The following is a 13,762-nucleotide window of genomic DNA, read 5'->3' as shown; positions in this document are numbered from 1 at the left end:
ATATACAAACAAATGATCAAATGCTAACAAATTTTGATTTTAAAAAATAGCAAAGATTTTTATACTAGCTAGTAGATAGAGATAGAGAAGACGAAGAAAGAATAAGATGTGTTCAAACGACACATGGAGCTCATGTGGTCTGTTTTGATTTGAGCAAGCAGCCGTTTGGATTTACTGTTTTAAAACAAATAAAATATATATATTTCTGTCAAAGTGATTAATTTACAAACGGCGGATAAAACTAATAATGGATTACGAAGTCAGTAATAGTTTACTACTAAAATACGAAACCCTTTGTTCATCTTAATCAGTTGCGTGTATATATCTTACTCTTACGCAAGTATTACTACTATTTAAAAAAATTATCTAATATATCTAACATTACAGTTGATTTCGTAAATATGAGATGTAGACTAGTAGTAAGCTTACAGACTAATTAACCAAGGTTTGTTTTATAAACTAGAGCAAGTAGGTTTAATAGTTTTGGAAAAAGGAAAAATACGAATAAGTGTAAATGCGAATAGGACACGTAAGCAGAGAAGCGCATGTGCTTAGACAGTGAAGACAACAGGACCCACGAGCAATCATCGGAGAGAAAATGCCAGCCTGGCTCTCTCTCTCTCTCTTTTTTTTTTCTTTTTTTCTTTTGACAGTCCATTTTCAATAAAACCACATCATACTAGTAGTATTTTATTTAAAACATTATAGAAAAGAAAAAAAACACACACTAGTTTTACAAAAAAAAAAAAAAAAAAAAANAAAAGTCTTATTTAATGTGGAGATTTTTCAATTAATTGCATATGATTGTGGAAATTACTAAGATTTTGTTGTTTTTTTGTATTGGCTAATGACTATAGAGTATATATAGACTATAGATATGTTAAGAGTGTTGTGACTTGTGTGGGAGATACGCCTCACAATAATTATAAATTTATATAACTATTGACTAATTATAATGGATGTAATTAATGAGATCAGTTCATATATACAAGGACAAAACTTATGTTAATTTTGTATAAATTTCGTGAATTTGTAGCTTGTTTTTAATTCATTAACACTTTGATAGTTTGATTGATTAAAAAAAAAAAAGAACTGTGAGATGTCTTAGGTAATGATTAAACGTATAGAAAATCTTTCATGTGTGAATTTTTTTGTTTTAAATTGGTTATGACGTTAACGTTATGTAGCTAGTGTGATTTATATATTCATTCAAGCACATAGATCTAAAAGTTTAAGCTCAATAGTATAAGTTATCAAATACAGTATGTGATTAGTTACTAGGTCTCTTTCATATTTGTTGGAATCTTATGGAAACCAACGAGGCGGGTCATATACTCATATACATCTCTTATGTCAATATCTAAGAAAACAAAATGATTATCTTTTTAATTTTAAGTCGTGTGGCCACTATAATTATGCCAGGTGATCTCCCGTGATCAATAAGTTCCAAAAACTCTATTATTTGAAATATTACTACTCTATTATGCATTTGTATTGTATTGCATTTTCATTTTCTTTCCCCGATCTTATAAAAATTTTCATCCTTTTTTTTTGGCCTTCTTGGACGTAACCTTAGCTGTCTAAATTTCATAGCGATAATGTTTACTCGTATAATAAAATTCCATGACCTGTGTCCCCGACTACGTACACTCTAATGAGAATCAGTGATCAAAGATTTGACAAACCAAACTAAACTTTTCATAATATATTGTAATATTTTGGTCAACCAATCTAGTTCAAAACAAACTGCATATATTAGGTATGACTACGATATTCTAACACACAAAAAACAGACTTACCAAAATAAGAAAAGAAGAAAAAAAACTCATTGAAGTATTCGAAGAAGTTGGGTAGATAGAGAGTGAGAGAGAACACGTAAATAAATTGGACATGTTGAAAAAAATGGATTCTGTTCTAGTGTTCTGTTAGGAATTTTCTTCGGATCCCTTTTGTGGTTGCGGTGAAGAGACCCCACTCTACTCCTTCGCTTTCACACTTTTTGACACTTACGTTCTTTTTTTTCTTCTCAACACGACTTTTTGTTTTTATTCTTCGTGATCATACTATCGCAAATACACTTTATACTATATACTTACAATTGTTGCATATAAAACACTCACTCATGTTGAAACACATTTGTTTCAAGCCATGCGAGAGAAGAATAATATGATTCCCTTTTATTTTTTTGTTTAACGTACGAGCCATAAATTACGGTCAGCATCCATGAACCATGATATAATTACTGTGTTTCTCTAGAGAATGTATTAAAACGAGAGTCAAATGAGTTCAACAACTTTTTTAATTAGCACTAATCACTAATCAATGCTCCAATTGCATGCTAATGGGCTATTCACTCGTCACTTTAGCAATAATGACAGCTAAAAGCGTGCAATAATATCGGTTTCATTAAATAAAATTTACTCAATATCATTATGCAGTCCAAAAAAATATTCTAATAAAACTACGTACTATAAAAATATTCTATAACAAAAAAAGTTTGTGCTCCAAAAAAAAAAGATTTTTAAATTAAATTCAAGAAAATATCAAAAATTAAATAGATTGGGTTTTTGCAGATAAAAGCTAATACAGTAGAACCTCTATAAATTAATATTTGATAAATTAATAATTTCTATAAATTAATAAATTTATTCGGTCCCAAGTTGAAACTAGTGTAATTTTAGACACAATTCGATAATATAATAAAATAATAATTTTTTTGAAAACTCTTTGTAAATATATGGTCTCATCAATAATATAAATTAATAATTATATAAAATTATCTTAAATATATGTATATATATACACATTAATTTTTATTAGAGTTCATTTTTAATATTTTTATCATATACAAATCTTTGAGTACTATTTTCAAAACATGATAATTGTTATTTTTATTTTAATTGATTTAAAAAAATATTAGTTATAACGATTAAATCTTATTTTAAAACATTTTTACCAAATTAGGAAAATTTCTCTATAAAATAATAATTATTAATTTATCGAGAAATTAAAACCTCTATAAATTAATAAAATTTCATGGTCTCAACATTATTAATTTATAGAGGTTTGAGTGTGCTAGGCTTTATGAGAAAAGCCCATAAATCCTAATCCTCCATTTTTGGTTCGAAGCGACTTGGGTTGGTACGAGGCAAATTATTCGGTTTATATTAATTCAAATTAAACCGAAACCGGTTTAATTACATCACATCGTCTTGTTCCGATTTAGGGTTTATGAAAGTTTTTAGCTTTTTTTCTTTTCTGGAGATATACTTCATCTCTCTGCCAACGACGACTCCTCTACTTGGGGGGGGGGGAAAGATTCTCAAACATTTTGTGATCATTGGAGCTCAAATCAACAGCTAACATGGTTACAGGCGGCAATGAATCTTCCTCGATGGCGAAGAAGAAGAGCAAGAGAACTCATAAGAGAAAGCGTGAGGAGGATTTCGAACGTAATGATTCACTTCCGTGGAGCTCTTCAATACCTATCGGAGAAGACGACGAAGGCGAAACTTTCTCAACTCTGTTTGCAGGTTCAGGCGAGCTCGACGGAGGTATAAAAAAAATTGTAATTTTGTAAATGTTTATTCTTGAAATCTCAAATTCAAGGTCATTGCTTCTCGTTGTTAGTTCAGTGAAAAGTCTGAAACTTTATATACTTTGTTTTGGTAGGTTTCCTTTCACTTGAGGAGATTGATGAAGCAGATTACAATTTTGATCTTCCTGCGATTGAGAGTGATGTAACAGAGAGAGAGTTGAAGTCGAAGAAACAAGCTGGAGAGAACGATGATGGTGAAGATGAGGATAACTTGGAGAGTCTTAGGATAAAAGAGAATAAAATTAAGAGGAATAAGGAGAAGAAGGAGCATAAGAAGAAGAAGAAGCAGAAGAAGATTAAGGAGGCCGAAAAGTATAATGAATCTTCTGCTGCTGGTTAGTATTTCATATGCTCTTTTGTTCTTTTTTTTATCTATTGGTGCAAAATAGGTAAATCATTACTAGGTAGTCGGTATATTACAAATTTTCTTTGGGAGATTTAGATTTAGCAAGGAATACTTTAGTCTATTGATGATCCTTCATTGGTATCAATAGATTTGACAAGGATAGCTTTGTTTTAGAATTTTCTTTTCGCTTCGTCTTTTTAAGTTTCTCAATTTGAATTTCTTCTGTTCGACCATTTTCACGTGAGTTGGAAACTATTGAATATCTTCAACTATCTCTTGAATACTTTATGCCTATCTTTGAGGTTTGTTATTCTGTCACCACATTACCCTCAACTTAAGTCGTAACGGTAGATTATCATTTGTAGCAGTTAGCTGCGATGAGCAGAACAAAGTAGAGGAGCAAGTTGAGGAAGAAGAGATTCGTCCGGAATTTAGTGCATGGAGTGAGATGAGACTACATCCACTACTCATGAAGTCAATATACCACCTCGGATTCAACAAGCCGACAGAAATCCAGAAGGCTTGTTTTCCCGTTGCAGCATATCAGGGAAAGGTAAGATGACCAGCTTTTACTTTCTATCAATTCCCGAAAAATGTATTTTATTGATGTATGGTTCATATTTGGACCACAGGATGTAATTGGCGCTGCTGAGACAGGATCTGGAAAGACGCTTGCTTTTGGGTTGCCCATACTGCAACGCCTCTTAGACGAGCGGGAAAAGGTTGGTAAATTGTATGCATTAAAAGGAGAAGAAGCAAAAAGACATGCTGCAGATGGCTATTTACGAGCTCTAATCATCACTCCAACTAGGGAACTTGCTCTTCAGGTATCCTTTACTATCATCACATTGCTTTCTTAGTTTTTTTTACTTCTGACATGCTTCTTTGCTCACTTTTGGTTGGGGTCATACGGAAGTTCTGAAATACAATTCCTACTTTTCCCGTATTCCAGGTGACGGATCATCTTAAGATTGCTGCCAAGGATCTTAGCGTCAGTATCGTTTCTATTGTTGGTGGGATGTCATCAGCGAAACAGGAAAGACTTTTGAATGGGAGACCAGAAATAGTAGTTGGAACTCCAGGAAGGTTATGGGAACTTATGTCTGCTGGAGAAAAGCATCTTGTAGAGGTATGTAATGCATAATCGGAGACTTACGGAATCCTGTGCTTCTTTTTAGTTTGGTATCTTGCTTTTACATTATCAGATTCTGGTGTAATTATTGAATTTGTGCTTAGATGCAGAAATCAGTTTGTAATCTAATATGTTTTCTTGAGAATGTGGATGTCTGCTAATTAAGGCATGTGTAAAATGTTGCTAATATTATTTAGCTATTCGTAGACAATGTGTAATGGTTCTGTCTTTTTCTGATCTCTTTGGCAGCTGCATTCCTTGTCGTTCTTTGTGTTGGACGAGGCTGATCGCATGGTTGAAAGTGGTCATTTCAGGGAGCTGCAGTCTATAATCGACTTGCTTCCAGGGACAGATAGACCAAATGAAGGGAAAATGCAAACTGTGCAGAGTAGTGACACAGTTTCCAACGTCCCAAAGAAGAAGAGACAAACTTTTGTTTTCTCAGCTACCATAGCGCTGTCTTCGGATTTCCGTAAAAAGCTAAAGCGTGGCTCCTCGAAGTCAAAGCAGTCATCATCTGGTGAAGTGAATTCTATTGAGGTTTTATCTGAACGAGCTGGAATGAGAGATAGTGTTGCAATCATTGACCTGACAACTGCATCTATTTTGGCTCCAAAGATTGAAGAATCTTTTATCAAGTAAGCACTATTTGACTTATATCCCTCCAGAGAGCTTTAATTTGACTGGGTAATAAGTAAGCTTTTATGGCTTGGAGGACACCATGTTTCTACTCATTATTTACGTGCAAAACATCCAGAAATCTTGGATGGAACTTATTTGTTTTGGTTTCAGTATTCTTAGTATTAATATCTTATAATAAACTGCAGGTGTGAAGAGGAGGAAAAAGATGCTTACTTGTATTATATTTTGAGTGTCCATGGACAAGGGCGGACAATTGTTTTCTGTACATCAGTGGCAGCTTTGCGGCATATCTGTGCACTTTTAAAGATTCTTGGACTCGATGTTTGCAAACTCTACTCTGATATGAAGCAGCGAGCTCGGTTGAAGGTAGAACTTTCTATTGCTTAATTATTTATCAGCATGAATCTGTTGCTACAATAATCAAATATCATTTTGTTATATTTTGAGGTACACACGTATTTAATATTGTTACTTAACATCTTTTCCTTTCCACCCTCTTTATATGTCACAGGCAGTTGACCGTTTCCGTGCAAGCGACAATGGAATACTTATAGCAACAGATGTTGCAGCAAGGGGAATTGATATTAAGAATGTCCGAACTGTCATTCACTACCAGCTTCCACATTCTGCAGAAGTAAGCTAAGACCGGCTCAAATGTTTTTGATTGATAACATTTCTACAAGCTCTGAGCCTTTTTATACATATAGGTATATGTTCATAGAAGTGGGAGGACTGCTAGAGCATTCGCAGATGGATGCAGTATAGCTTTGATTGCGCCAACTGATATGTCAAAGTTTTACACGTTATGCAAGTCATTCTCTAAGGTATATATATTCTCCCAAAACGAAGTTTAGATATCCTCAGAAGTTAGTTTTTTCATAAAGAAAAACACTGAGTTGGGTAATGATAAAGTAGATATTTGTACTTCCGTTTGGCCACTTACATGTTGAAGGTTCCTTTGTTTGTGCTTACAGGAAAGCGCAAAGATGTTCCCTTTGGATAGCTCATATATGCCAGCTGTGAGGAAGCGATTATCTCTGGCACGTCAGATAGACCAGATTGAACGGAAAGGCTCTCGGGTATTTCCTCCATCGTTATACTGAATGTACTTGTATTCTATGGTTTTGTTGTAGTAGCAGCAGTGTGAAAATTTGGAAATAAATGCAGGAAGTCCAAGTTTCTATTACCATGTTTGGTAATATATTAACCCTGGCCTATGGGAAATATTTTGTTGGTGGTCTTCGTAGTAGCTTCACACTCACTGCCAGCAGCGGGATGCTTTTTTGACTCTTATCCCGTACTTAACTTTTTTTGGTATTAATTTGTTTATGGTGTCTGTTATCCAGGAGAAAGCAGACCGGACCTGGCTTGAAAAACATGCTGAAGCCATGGAACTTGAATTGGACGATGACGAAAGTGAAGAGGAAAGAGTGGACAATGTCAAGCAGAGAAAAGCGACCTCCGCACAACTTAATAAGCTGCAGGAGGTTTGTCACTCAAAAGAAAAGTTATTCTGAATCATAAAATTTTAGTTTCCCTTTAGAAAATCGTATAACAAATTAAATCTTTGACGTCTGGTATCAACCTGCAGGAACTTAGCTCGCTACTATCACGTCCGATGCAGCCTAAGAAATTTTCAGGCCGTTACTTTGCAGGGGTAAATTATATTACTCTTTTATCTTTTTGTGCCACAGCCTCTATGTCCCGTCCCACATTTGGTTAAAAAGCTTTCTAGCTCTCTTCAGAACAGAAGGTGCTGCTGCACAAGAGACTTATCAGTATTTTTTTTATTTTTTTTATGTCCCAGGCTGGTGTGTCGACTCTTATGCAGCATCAGTTCTCAGAGATAGCCAAACAAAAACAATCACAAATGCAAACTGGTGGAGGTAAAAAGAAAAGAAAGCTTGTTGTCATTAACCAGAACTGCATCGAACCTCTTGAAGCCCTTCGTGCTGGTGGTAACGAGGTACTTTAGTTCGCATGACCATATCTAATAATTGATTTTCCCTGTTTGCATTGCATGACCAGCATATCTGATGAATGATGTTGTTGCTTTGTTCAGATGCTGAACATGAAAGGTCAGAGTGCAGAGAAGAGGCGCGATATAGCGAGCTTGAGGAAGAAAAGAAAGGAAGAGAAGATAGGTATGTATATTTTATAAATTGATCTATTTAATAACTTCCTTCCACTGATGTGTGTGAGCTTAATTGTGCCCAGTAATGGACTCAGGTGAAACTTACACAGATGCTTATGATTTTGCTGTGTTGTGCTTTTTTCAGGTCGTCGTGATCAGCGAAGGGACCAGAAGAAAAAGAGGAAACTAATGGCTTCTTGAGTATATGCATCTTTCCGGTTGTTCAAAAAAAAAAAAAAATTATGCATCTTTCCAAGATTATGTTAATCCAATCAGATTTTGACCTTATTATAATACAAGTTCAAAACTATAAATTTATAAACTAGTGTGCGTCTCACTCCTTTTTCTCTTTATCTTCAAAGGACTTATCAATAAAAAAAAAATAGGTGACCACAATACAGCAAAAGTATAGAAACTAACACAACACTTCATTCAGTATAAGAGGAACAGATTGACTTAAAACTATCACATGTGGTCTAAAACGCAAAAACCAGTCAGATGTTCACCATTTATTAGAGATTCTATCAAAACCAAGGAACAATGTCTCTCATAAGTATTATTAATACGTTTTGCTAGCAACCGATTCTCATATACCTACTTCACGTACTACACTTTATCAGATAATCTGCCCTTGTAAAACAACGGTTCGATTCATTTCTACAAGATTACTTGACAAGAAACAAGTATTTTTCTTATAAGAGGTTATCTTATGCCTAGTCAAAACTCAAAATACTAATTAAAAAGTTCAAATCTAATTATTATTAATTATCGGAAGAAACTGGGCAATCAGACTAATAATAAATAAAAATTGGTCTCAGATATCTGACAAATCCATACATCAAAAGCTACTACAATCAAGATTATAGCCTTTTAAAACTTGTTCTAATACCGCCTGATTAAATTTATGAATCTGATTTACAAAAACGGCACAAGCTATCCCAACTTTACAATCCAAATCTTTTTAAAAAGATATATGTCAACTAACTTACTTAACTGACACCCCTATTTTTACCTTTGAATCTGATCTGAACTTGAGTTGTTAGCCGCCGACGAATTAGAAGGTCGTCCATTTTCGGTCCCAGCTTTATCTAAACCAGCCACGACGCCAACACCCCATCTCCTAGAAAGTTCTGATGGCTCAATCACTTTAACCGAACCATCAGAGAGTCCAACAGCAAACTGATTCGGTTCTTGGGGATGAGCTGTGATCACCTGGGGTATGATCGGTGCACTATCACAGAAGCAAAAGAAAGCCACAATAAGTCCCACAATTCAAAATGGTCAGAACTATAGGAGCTTTATATGAAGTTTTGTAAGACACGGGTACCTGTTCGGTGTTGGTTGAGGCATGTAAACTGATGGAGCAATGCGACATCTGAGTCTCAATGTTTCAGCATCAAACACAGCAATGTTTCCATCAGCAAATGACGCATAAACCAGCTGGCTGTTGCATGAGTAAGAAGCAGAGGTTATGGGTGAAGAGAGAGCTTCTTGTGGCACCCACTGCACAAACATGACAAGGAATGTCAGATTCAGTTTTGTTTTAAGAGAAGAATAGATGTGGCGGTAAAAACGATTTTCTGGTTTACCTTGTGAATACACTCCATCTTTGACCCATCATAGATGGCGAGCTGTGTCTCATGCGAAACCAATAAATGAATTTGGTCATTGTGAAACTGGACTCGTGTGTCGCCTACTGGTGCTTTTCCAGGAGGTAGCTGGATTGCTGAAGATTTTTTCTTTTCCCACGAGTCAGCGGTCCAGAAGAAGAGCTGTAATAAGGAATTTGTGAGGTTACAAGCCAAGATGAGCACAACAGCTTTCAAAAGCATTTTAGAAACAAGAATTTGCGTTACCTGAGCATCTGCACCAGAAGAGACAAGAATGTTGAGTGCGGTAGAGAATGCTAGACCCGTAATGTGCTTCTGGTGACCTTTCAACTTTGTCTTCACCTATAGATTATAAAAGAGATAACATTACACATTCATTTACAAGGTGAATTAGCAATTACAACAGAAGTTTAGTAAACCACGTATGATACCTCATCTACCCTGACGTTGTAGATATGTATACTTGAGTCCTCCATCCCGATTGCGATAATGTTATTATCTTGAGGATGAAAAGCCAAGAACGTTGAAGCAGGTGGCGGTGACATGAAAGTCGTCATTACCTGTGAACCATGTGAAACATGCCACTTAGCTCGCATATTTACAGATATGTTGTCCAGAAACAAAACAAAAGTCTGATAAAGCTGCTTACTTTGAAAGTCATCATATTGAATAACGAAACCTTTCCACCACAAGCTGACATAACATATGAGTCATTCTTAGAAAGAGCTATACACGGAACAGTTCCTTCAGCATTCTCTGGAACATCATTTGTCATTAGGAGACCGCTGCTAGGCTGCCAATGCTGTGGAGTTAAACTAGCAGTTGCCTTCAAAATAAAGAGACACACTTTCAGACACTTATGCAAGAGAGCTTCAAATAAGTGACTCAACAATCGGCAAACAACATGAGGTATAGAATTTAAAAGGTATAGTGGATCACCTTCCCAGTTGGATTCTGCTCATTGCGGCTCCATTTCCATATTCTTTGGACTCCATTTGATCCGAGCGCCAAAACACCAACGCCAGAATTTGTATAGAGAAGCCGAGCAACCTTTAGAATTGACATAGCAGCAAAAGATTATTCCAAGATATTTATCAATGAACAGAAATTTTGATGGACAATTTAAAGCTGAGACGGCAACAAACCTTGCTAACAGAATCCTTGCTATCGGGCATTGTCACTTGTCTGCACTGAGTCGGATCAACAATTTCCGTGAGCTCCAACGGTTTAGACTTATCAACAGACTCCAAGATTCTTGGTTTTTCCATACTTCTTGACATTGCTTCAATTTCATTCTACATACATAATAACACCAAAGTTGGATGACAAACAAAGTGTACATATTATGAATTACTCAAAAAACAGAACAACAATCGTTTGAACTTAGGCCACAATTCTAATCTTCCCATTTAAATCAGTTTAGTCAGGGAATGACTGAATGAGTCCATAGATAAAGGATTCTTGATTGAAATATGAGAATATATAGCAAAAGAAATCTACAAAATTCTTATACATACAGGAATTGGGGTTGGCCTTGCAGGAGAGTCTGCGTCCATGTGTTCAATTTTACCAATAGCTGGGCTGATGCTTGGAGCCATTGCGGAAGTGGATACCTGAATCACCAGCATTGATCCTCGAGTTAAAACTGGACGAAAGGCATAGGTAATAAAAAGATAACAAGTATAACATGAAAACGAATTATTCCAACCTTCATATCAATGGATGCTTTAGATGCTTCAAAAGACCGAGCTTCAAATGCTCTTAAGGTTCTAAGACCATCAGTATTTGCAAGGATCTTGAATCCATTATCTGCGGTGGTAACTGCAAGAAGATTCCCTTCCTTGTTGAATCTCAATCGGGGTAGATTCTGATATAAGCAATACGTACCATCAGTAAAGCAACAGGCTCAAGAATACGATACGATAGGACTATATATATACAAGTATCCAAGACGAATATTTTGGGCAAGAATTTCATACCGGAAGTCCTCCTTCAGCCTCAACAGTTGTCAACAGATTTGTATTGTCCATGTCCCAGAATTTCACTTGGTTTTCTTCACCAACAGCCAAGAAACGGTTACGAGTTGTATCAAACTGAACAACTCCAGCTGATTTCTTCCTAAAGCCCACATAAGTCCTCTTTAGGGCACCTTCGCTCTCATTCCACTCAACAAGGAAAGAGTCTCCATCTTTACTCGTCCCACAAGAAAACAATCTGAAAACACAGCAGTTGTTTACTTAATTTGAGCTTATATAAACTCTTCAGAAGATTTTGAATTTATGACAGAGACATAATATTCAACTCTAGCTCTTCAAATAAGAATATGATATACCTGCTTCCATCAGCACTGTATAGCATCGTTGTACACCACTGTCCTGGTGCGTCGTAATCAACCCGAGAACCAACATTATCATAGAGCCAAGCCTTGATCTTACCATCAAGAGCAGTTGAGAATATAAACTGCATAGTAAAAAAAAGAAGAATATATTACACCAAAAAAAACGAAAGTGAAAGCATTCAGGTCTTTTAAAACAAGAGATGCATGTACCTGAATATTTTCCTTCTGGTGAGGGCAAATGGAATAAACCGGTGCCTCATGGCCTTCAAAAGTGTAAAGCTTCTTCCCACTCAAATCCCACACCTAAGGAATCTCATAATTAGATAAGAAAATCAAAAAACCAAAATTCAAAGTCACAATCCTTACGCACCTTGATCAATTTGTCATCCCCACAAGTCACAACACACATTTGTTTGTTTGGGTAGGCGAACGCCAAGTCGTTCACACAGCCTACATGAGCATCAATCTAATACAAAGAAACAAATGATTGATGGAAAGTTTAGCACAAATGAAACAAAGACAAGAAACTAAGTACAAAAGAGAAGATTAAACATGCCTCGAGGTGTTGACGTAGGTCCGAGCCTTGGTAGGCATACACATGGTACAGATGTTTAGTAAACGAAACCCCTGCACAAGGAAAATAATACCCAAGTTCAAACTTCGTGTCTACTTGAAACTACATCTATATCTTTAAAACTGTTTTGGGAGAACAATCTCCATATACCATACCAATCAAATTTCCATCTGGGCTCCATGCTACACGAGTGACAGATATCGATGGGTCTTTAACAATAGAACCCTGGGGAAGAAAATGCAATCACCACATTAAGAAAAATCATCACTTAAAAGCTGGATTAGGTTAGTGTTAAAGTATGTTTCTAGGAATTTAAAATAAAAACGATGGAAGAATAAATAAAAACCTGAAAGATCCCAGAACAAGCTGCCATATTCCATATCTTAAAAGACTCGGTGACAACCTTCTCTCTGGATCCAACTTCCCACAAGGTGACTTCGCCGCTTGAACAACCAACTACAAGCAATAGACAAGTTATAACAAGATCCAAATAATAAGCTCAACTCTACTAAGCTTTTCATGGTAGCAAAGGACTAACCAGCGAGTAGAGTGTGATGAGAAGGGTGAAAATCCATGCTTATCACCACCGCCCCTTGGCGGATTGTACTCACGACATTTCTAGGGAGGTCATCAAGTGACACAGCAGGATGAGAGTGAGCAGGATATGTAATCTGTGATTTGAAAAGTAGAGTCAGATACTCAACATCAAAACACACATACTCCAAAGCAACAAGAGAATATTTTTTTTGCTCATTAAGCATTTAAAAAAAAACAAGGGAAACCTCAAAACAAGTACCTCGTTGGAGGTTTGTGCAGACCGCAAGCGTTTCATAAGTTGTTCGTGATCAGGATTTTGATAATCCATCAGTCCTAGAGAGTTTGACGGTGCCCGAGTGTGTTTCAGCACATTAACTGTTGTGAGCAAATACAGAAACAAAATTCAGGTCTTAGATTTTATTTCCTAAGAACTCTAATAATATCCAAAACACAAGAAACATTAAATATACCTTGACTTGGCTGCATAGGAAATGGGGATGCAGCCACGACACCAGATGGTACTGATGAAGAAGGATTTGGGTTTGCCATCCATCCAGCTAAAGCATTGGCATTAGGAGCTGGAGCAGGATTAGGTTGGAACGGCTGCACAGATACAATGGTTTCGTCAACTCTCAGAATCTACAACATTAAGTTAAAACAAAAAAGGTGTAAGGTGGGTAAGTGGTCCTACTCCACCATGTACTCCAAGAGGAACAAAGTTTGAAGGCCTTGCAACAGCAGCAACTGGAAGATTCACAGGAGTGAGTGCACGAGCACCATTTGCTGGTGAGCAAGAGTGATCCAAGAACAATGTTTTGATGTCAGGATTAGGCCTTGGATTTTTGCATAGC

General features: G+C 36.2%; 2 protein-coding genes across 4 annotated transcripts in view; one reads left to right on the top strand and one right to left on the bottom strand.

The window, feature by feature from the left end:
• On the top strand, positions 3,241 to 8,189 carry LOC104746018 (DEAD-box ATP-dependent RNA helicase 13-like). Of its 3 annotated transcripts, none has more exons than XM_010467406.2 (15): positions 3,242 to 3,554; positions 3,673 to 3,933; positions 4,313 to 4,497; positions 4,577 to 4,771; positions 4,897 to 5,073; positions 5,326 to 5,714; positions 5,904 to 6,084; positions 6,230 to 6,352; positions 6,426 to 6,542; positions 6,693 to 6,797; positions 7,065 to 7,205; positions 7,310 to 7,375; positions 7,526 to 7,684; positions 7,781 to 7,862; positions 7,998 to 8,189. In XM_010467406.2, the coding sequence occupies exons 1-15, from the start codon at positions 3,365 to 3,367 to the stop codon at positions 8,051 to 8,053; spliced, it is 2,427 nt and encodes an 808-aa protein (XP_010465708.1). In that variant the 5' UTR covers positions 3,242 to 3,364; the 3' UTR covers positions 8,054 to 8,189. The 3 variants fall into 3 exon arrangements, 2 of the variants coding, with proteins under 2 accessions (XP_010465708.1, XP_010465707.1); XM_010467405.2 differs by having other exon boundaries at positions 4,310 to 4,497; XR_760807.2 differs by lacking the exons at positions 7,526 to 7,684; positions 7,781 to 7,862; positions 7,998 to 8,189 and adding an exon at positions 6,886 to 6,913 and having other exon boundaries at positions 3,241 to 3,554; positions 4,310 to 4,497.
• Positions 8,632 to 13,762, bottom strand: part of LOC104746017 (topless-related protein 2-like) — a 6,711-nt gene continuing 1,580 nt past the window's right edge. Inside the window, exons 5-25 of the mRNA XM_010467404.1 lie at positions 13,603 to 13,762; positions 13,382 to 13,514; positions 13,171 to 13,286; positions 12,913 to 13,045; positions 12,721 to 12,830; positions 12,530 to 12,599; positions 12,357 to 12,427; positions 12,171 to 12,266; positions 12,011 to 12,103; positions 11,795 to 11,922; positions 11,442 to 11,676; positions 11,171 to 11,329; positions 10,980 to 11,075; positions 10,608 to 10,757; positions 10,402 to 10,512; positions 10,112 to 10,288; positions 9,894 to 10,022; positions 9,709 to 9,804; positions 9,442 to 9,624; positions 9,180 to 9,355; positions 8,632 to 9,083 (exon numbers count right to left, since the gene is read on the bottom strand). The exon at positions 13,603 to 13,762 is cut by the window's right edge and continues 20 nt beyond it. Coding sequence (XP_010465706.1) covers positions 8,861 to 9,083; positions 9,180 to 9,355; positions 9,442 to 9,624; positions 9,709 to 9,804; positions 9,894 to 10,022; positions 10,112 to 10,288; positions 10,402 to 10,512; positions 10,608 to 10,757; positions 10,980 to 11,075; positions 11,171 to 11,329; positions 11,442 to 11,676; positions 11,795 to 11,922; positions 12,011 to 12,103; positions 12,171 to 12,266; positions 12,357 to 12,427; positions 12,530 to 12,599; positions 12,721 to 12,830; positions 12,913 to 13,045; positions 13,171 to 13,286; positions 13,382 to 13,514; positions 13,603 to 13,762 — 2,845 coding nt within the window. The 3' untranslated portion in view covers positions 8,632 to 8,860. The remainder of the gene's footprint in view (positions 9,084 to 9,179; positions 9,356 to 9,441; positions 9,625 to 9,708; positions 9,805 to 9,893; positions 10,023 to 10,111; positions 10,289 to 10,401; positions 10,513 to 10,607; positions 10,758 to 10,979; positions 11,076 to 11,170; positions 11,330 to 11,441; positions 11,677 to 11,794; positions 11,923 to 12,010; positions 12,104 to 12,170; positions 12,267 to 12,356; positions 12,428 to 12,529; positions 12,600 to 12,720; positions 12,831 to 12,912; positions 13,046 to 13,170; positions 13,287 to 13,381; positions 13,515 to 13,602) is intronic.

The sequence above is a fragment of the Camelina sativa genome, chromosome 15 (assembly GCF_000633955.1).
Source record: "Camelina sativa cultivar DH55 chromosome 15, Cs, whole genome shotgun sequence".
Classification (NCBI taxonomy): Eukaryota; Viridiplantae; Streptophyta; class Magnoliopsida; order Brassicales; family Brassicaceae; genus Camelina; species Camelina sativa.
This window is presented reverse-complemented; position numbering and strand designations above follow the sequence as displayed.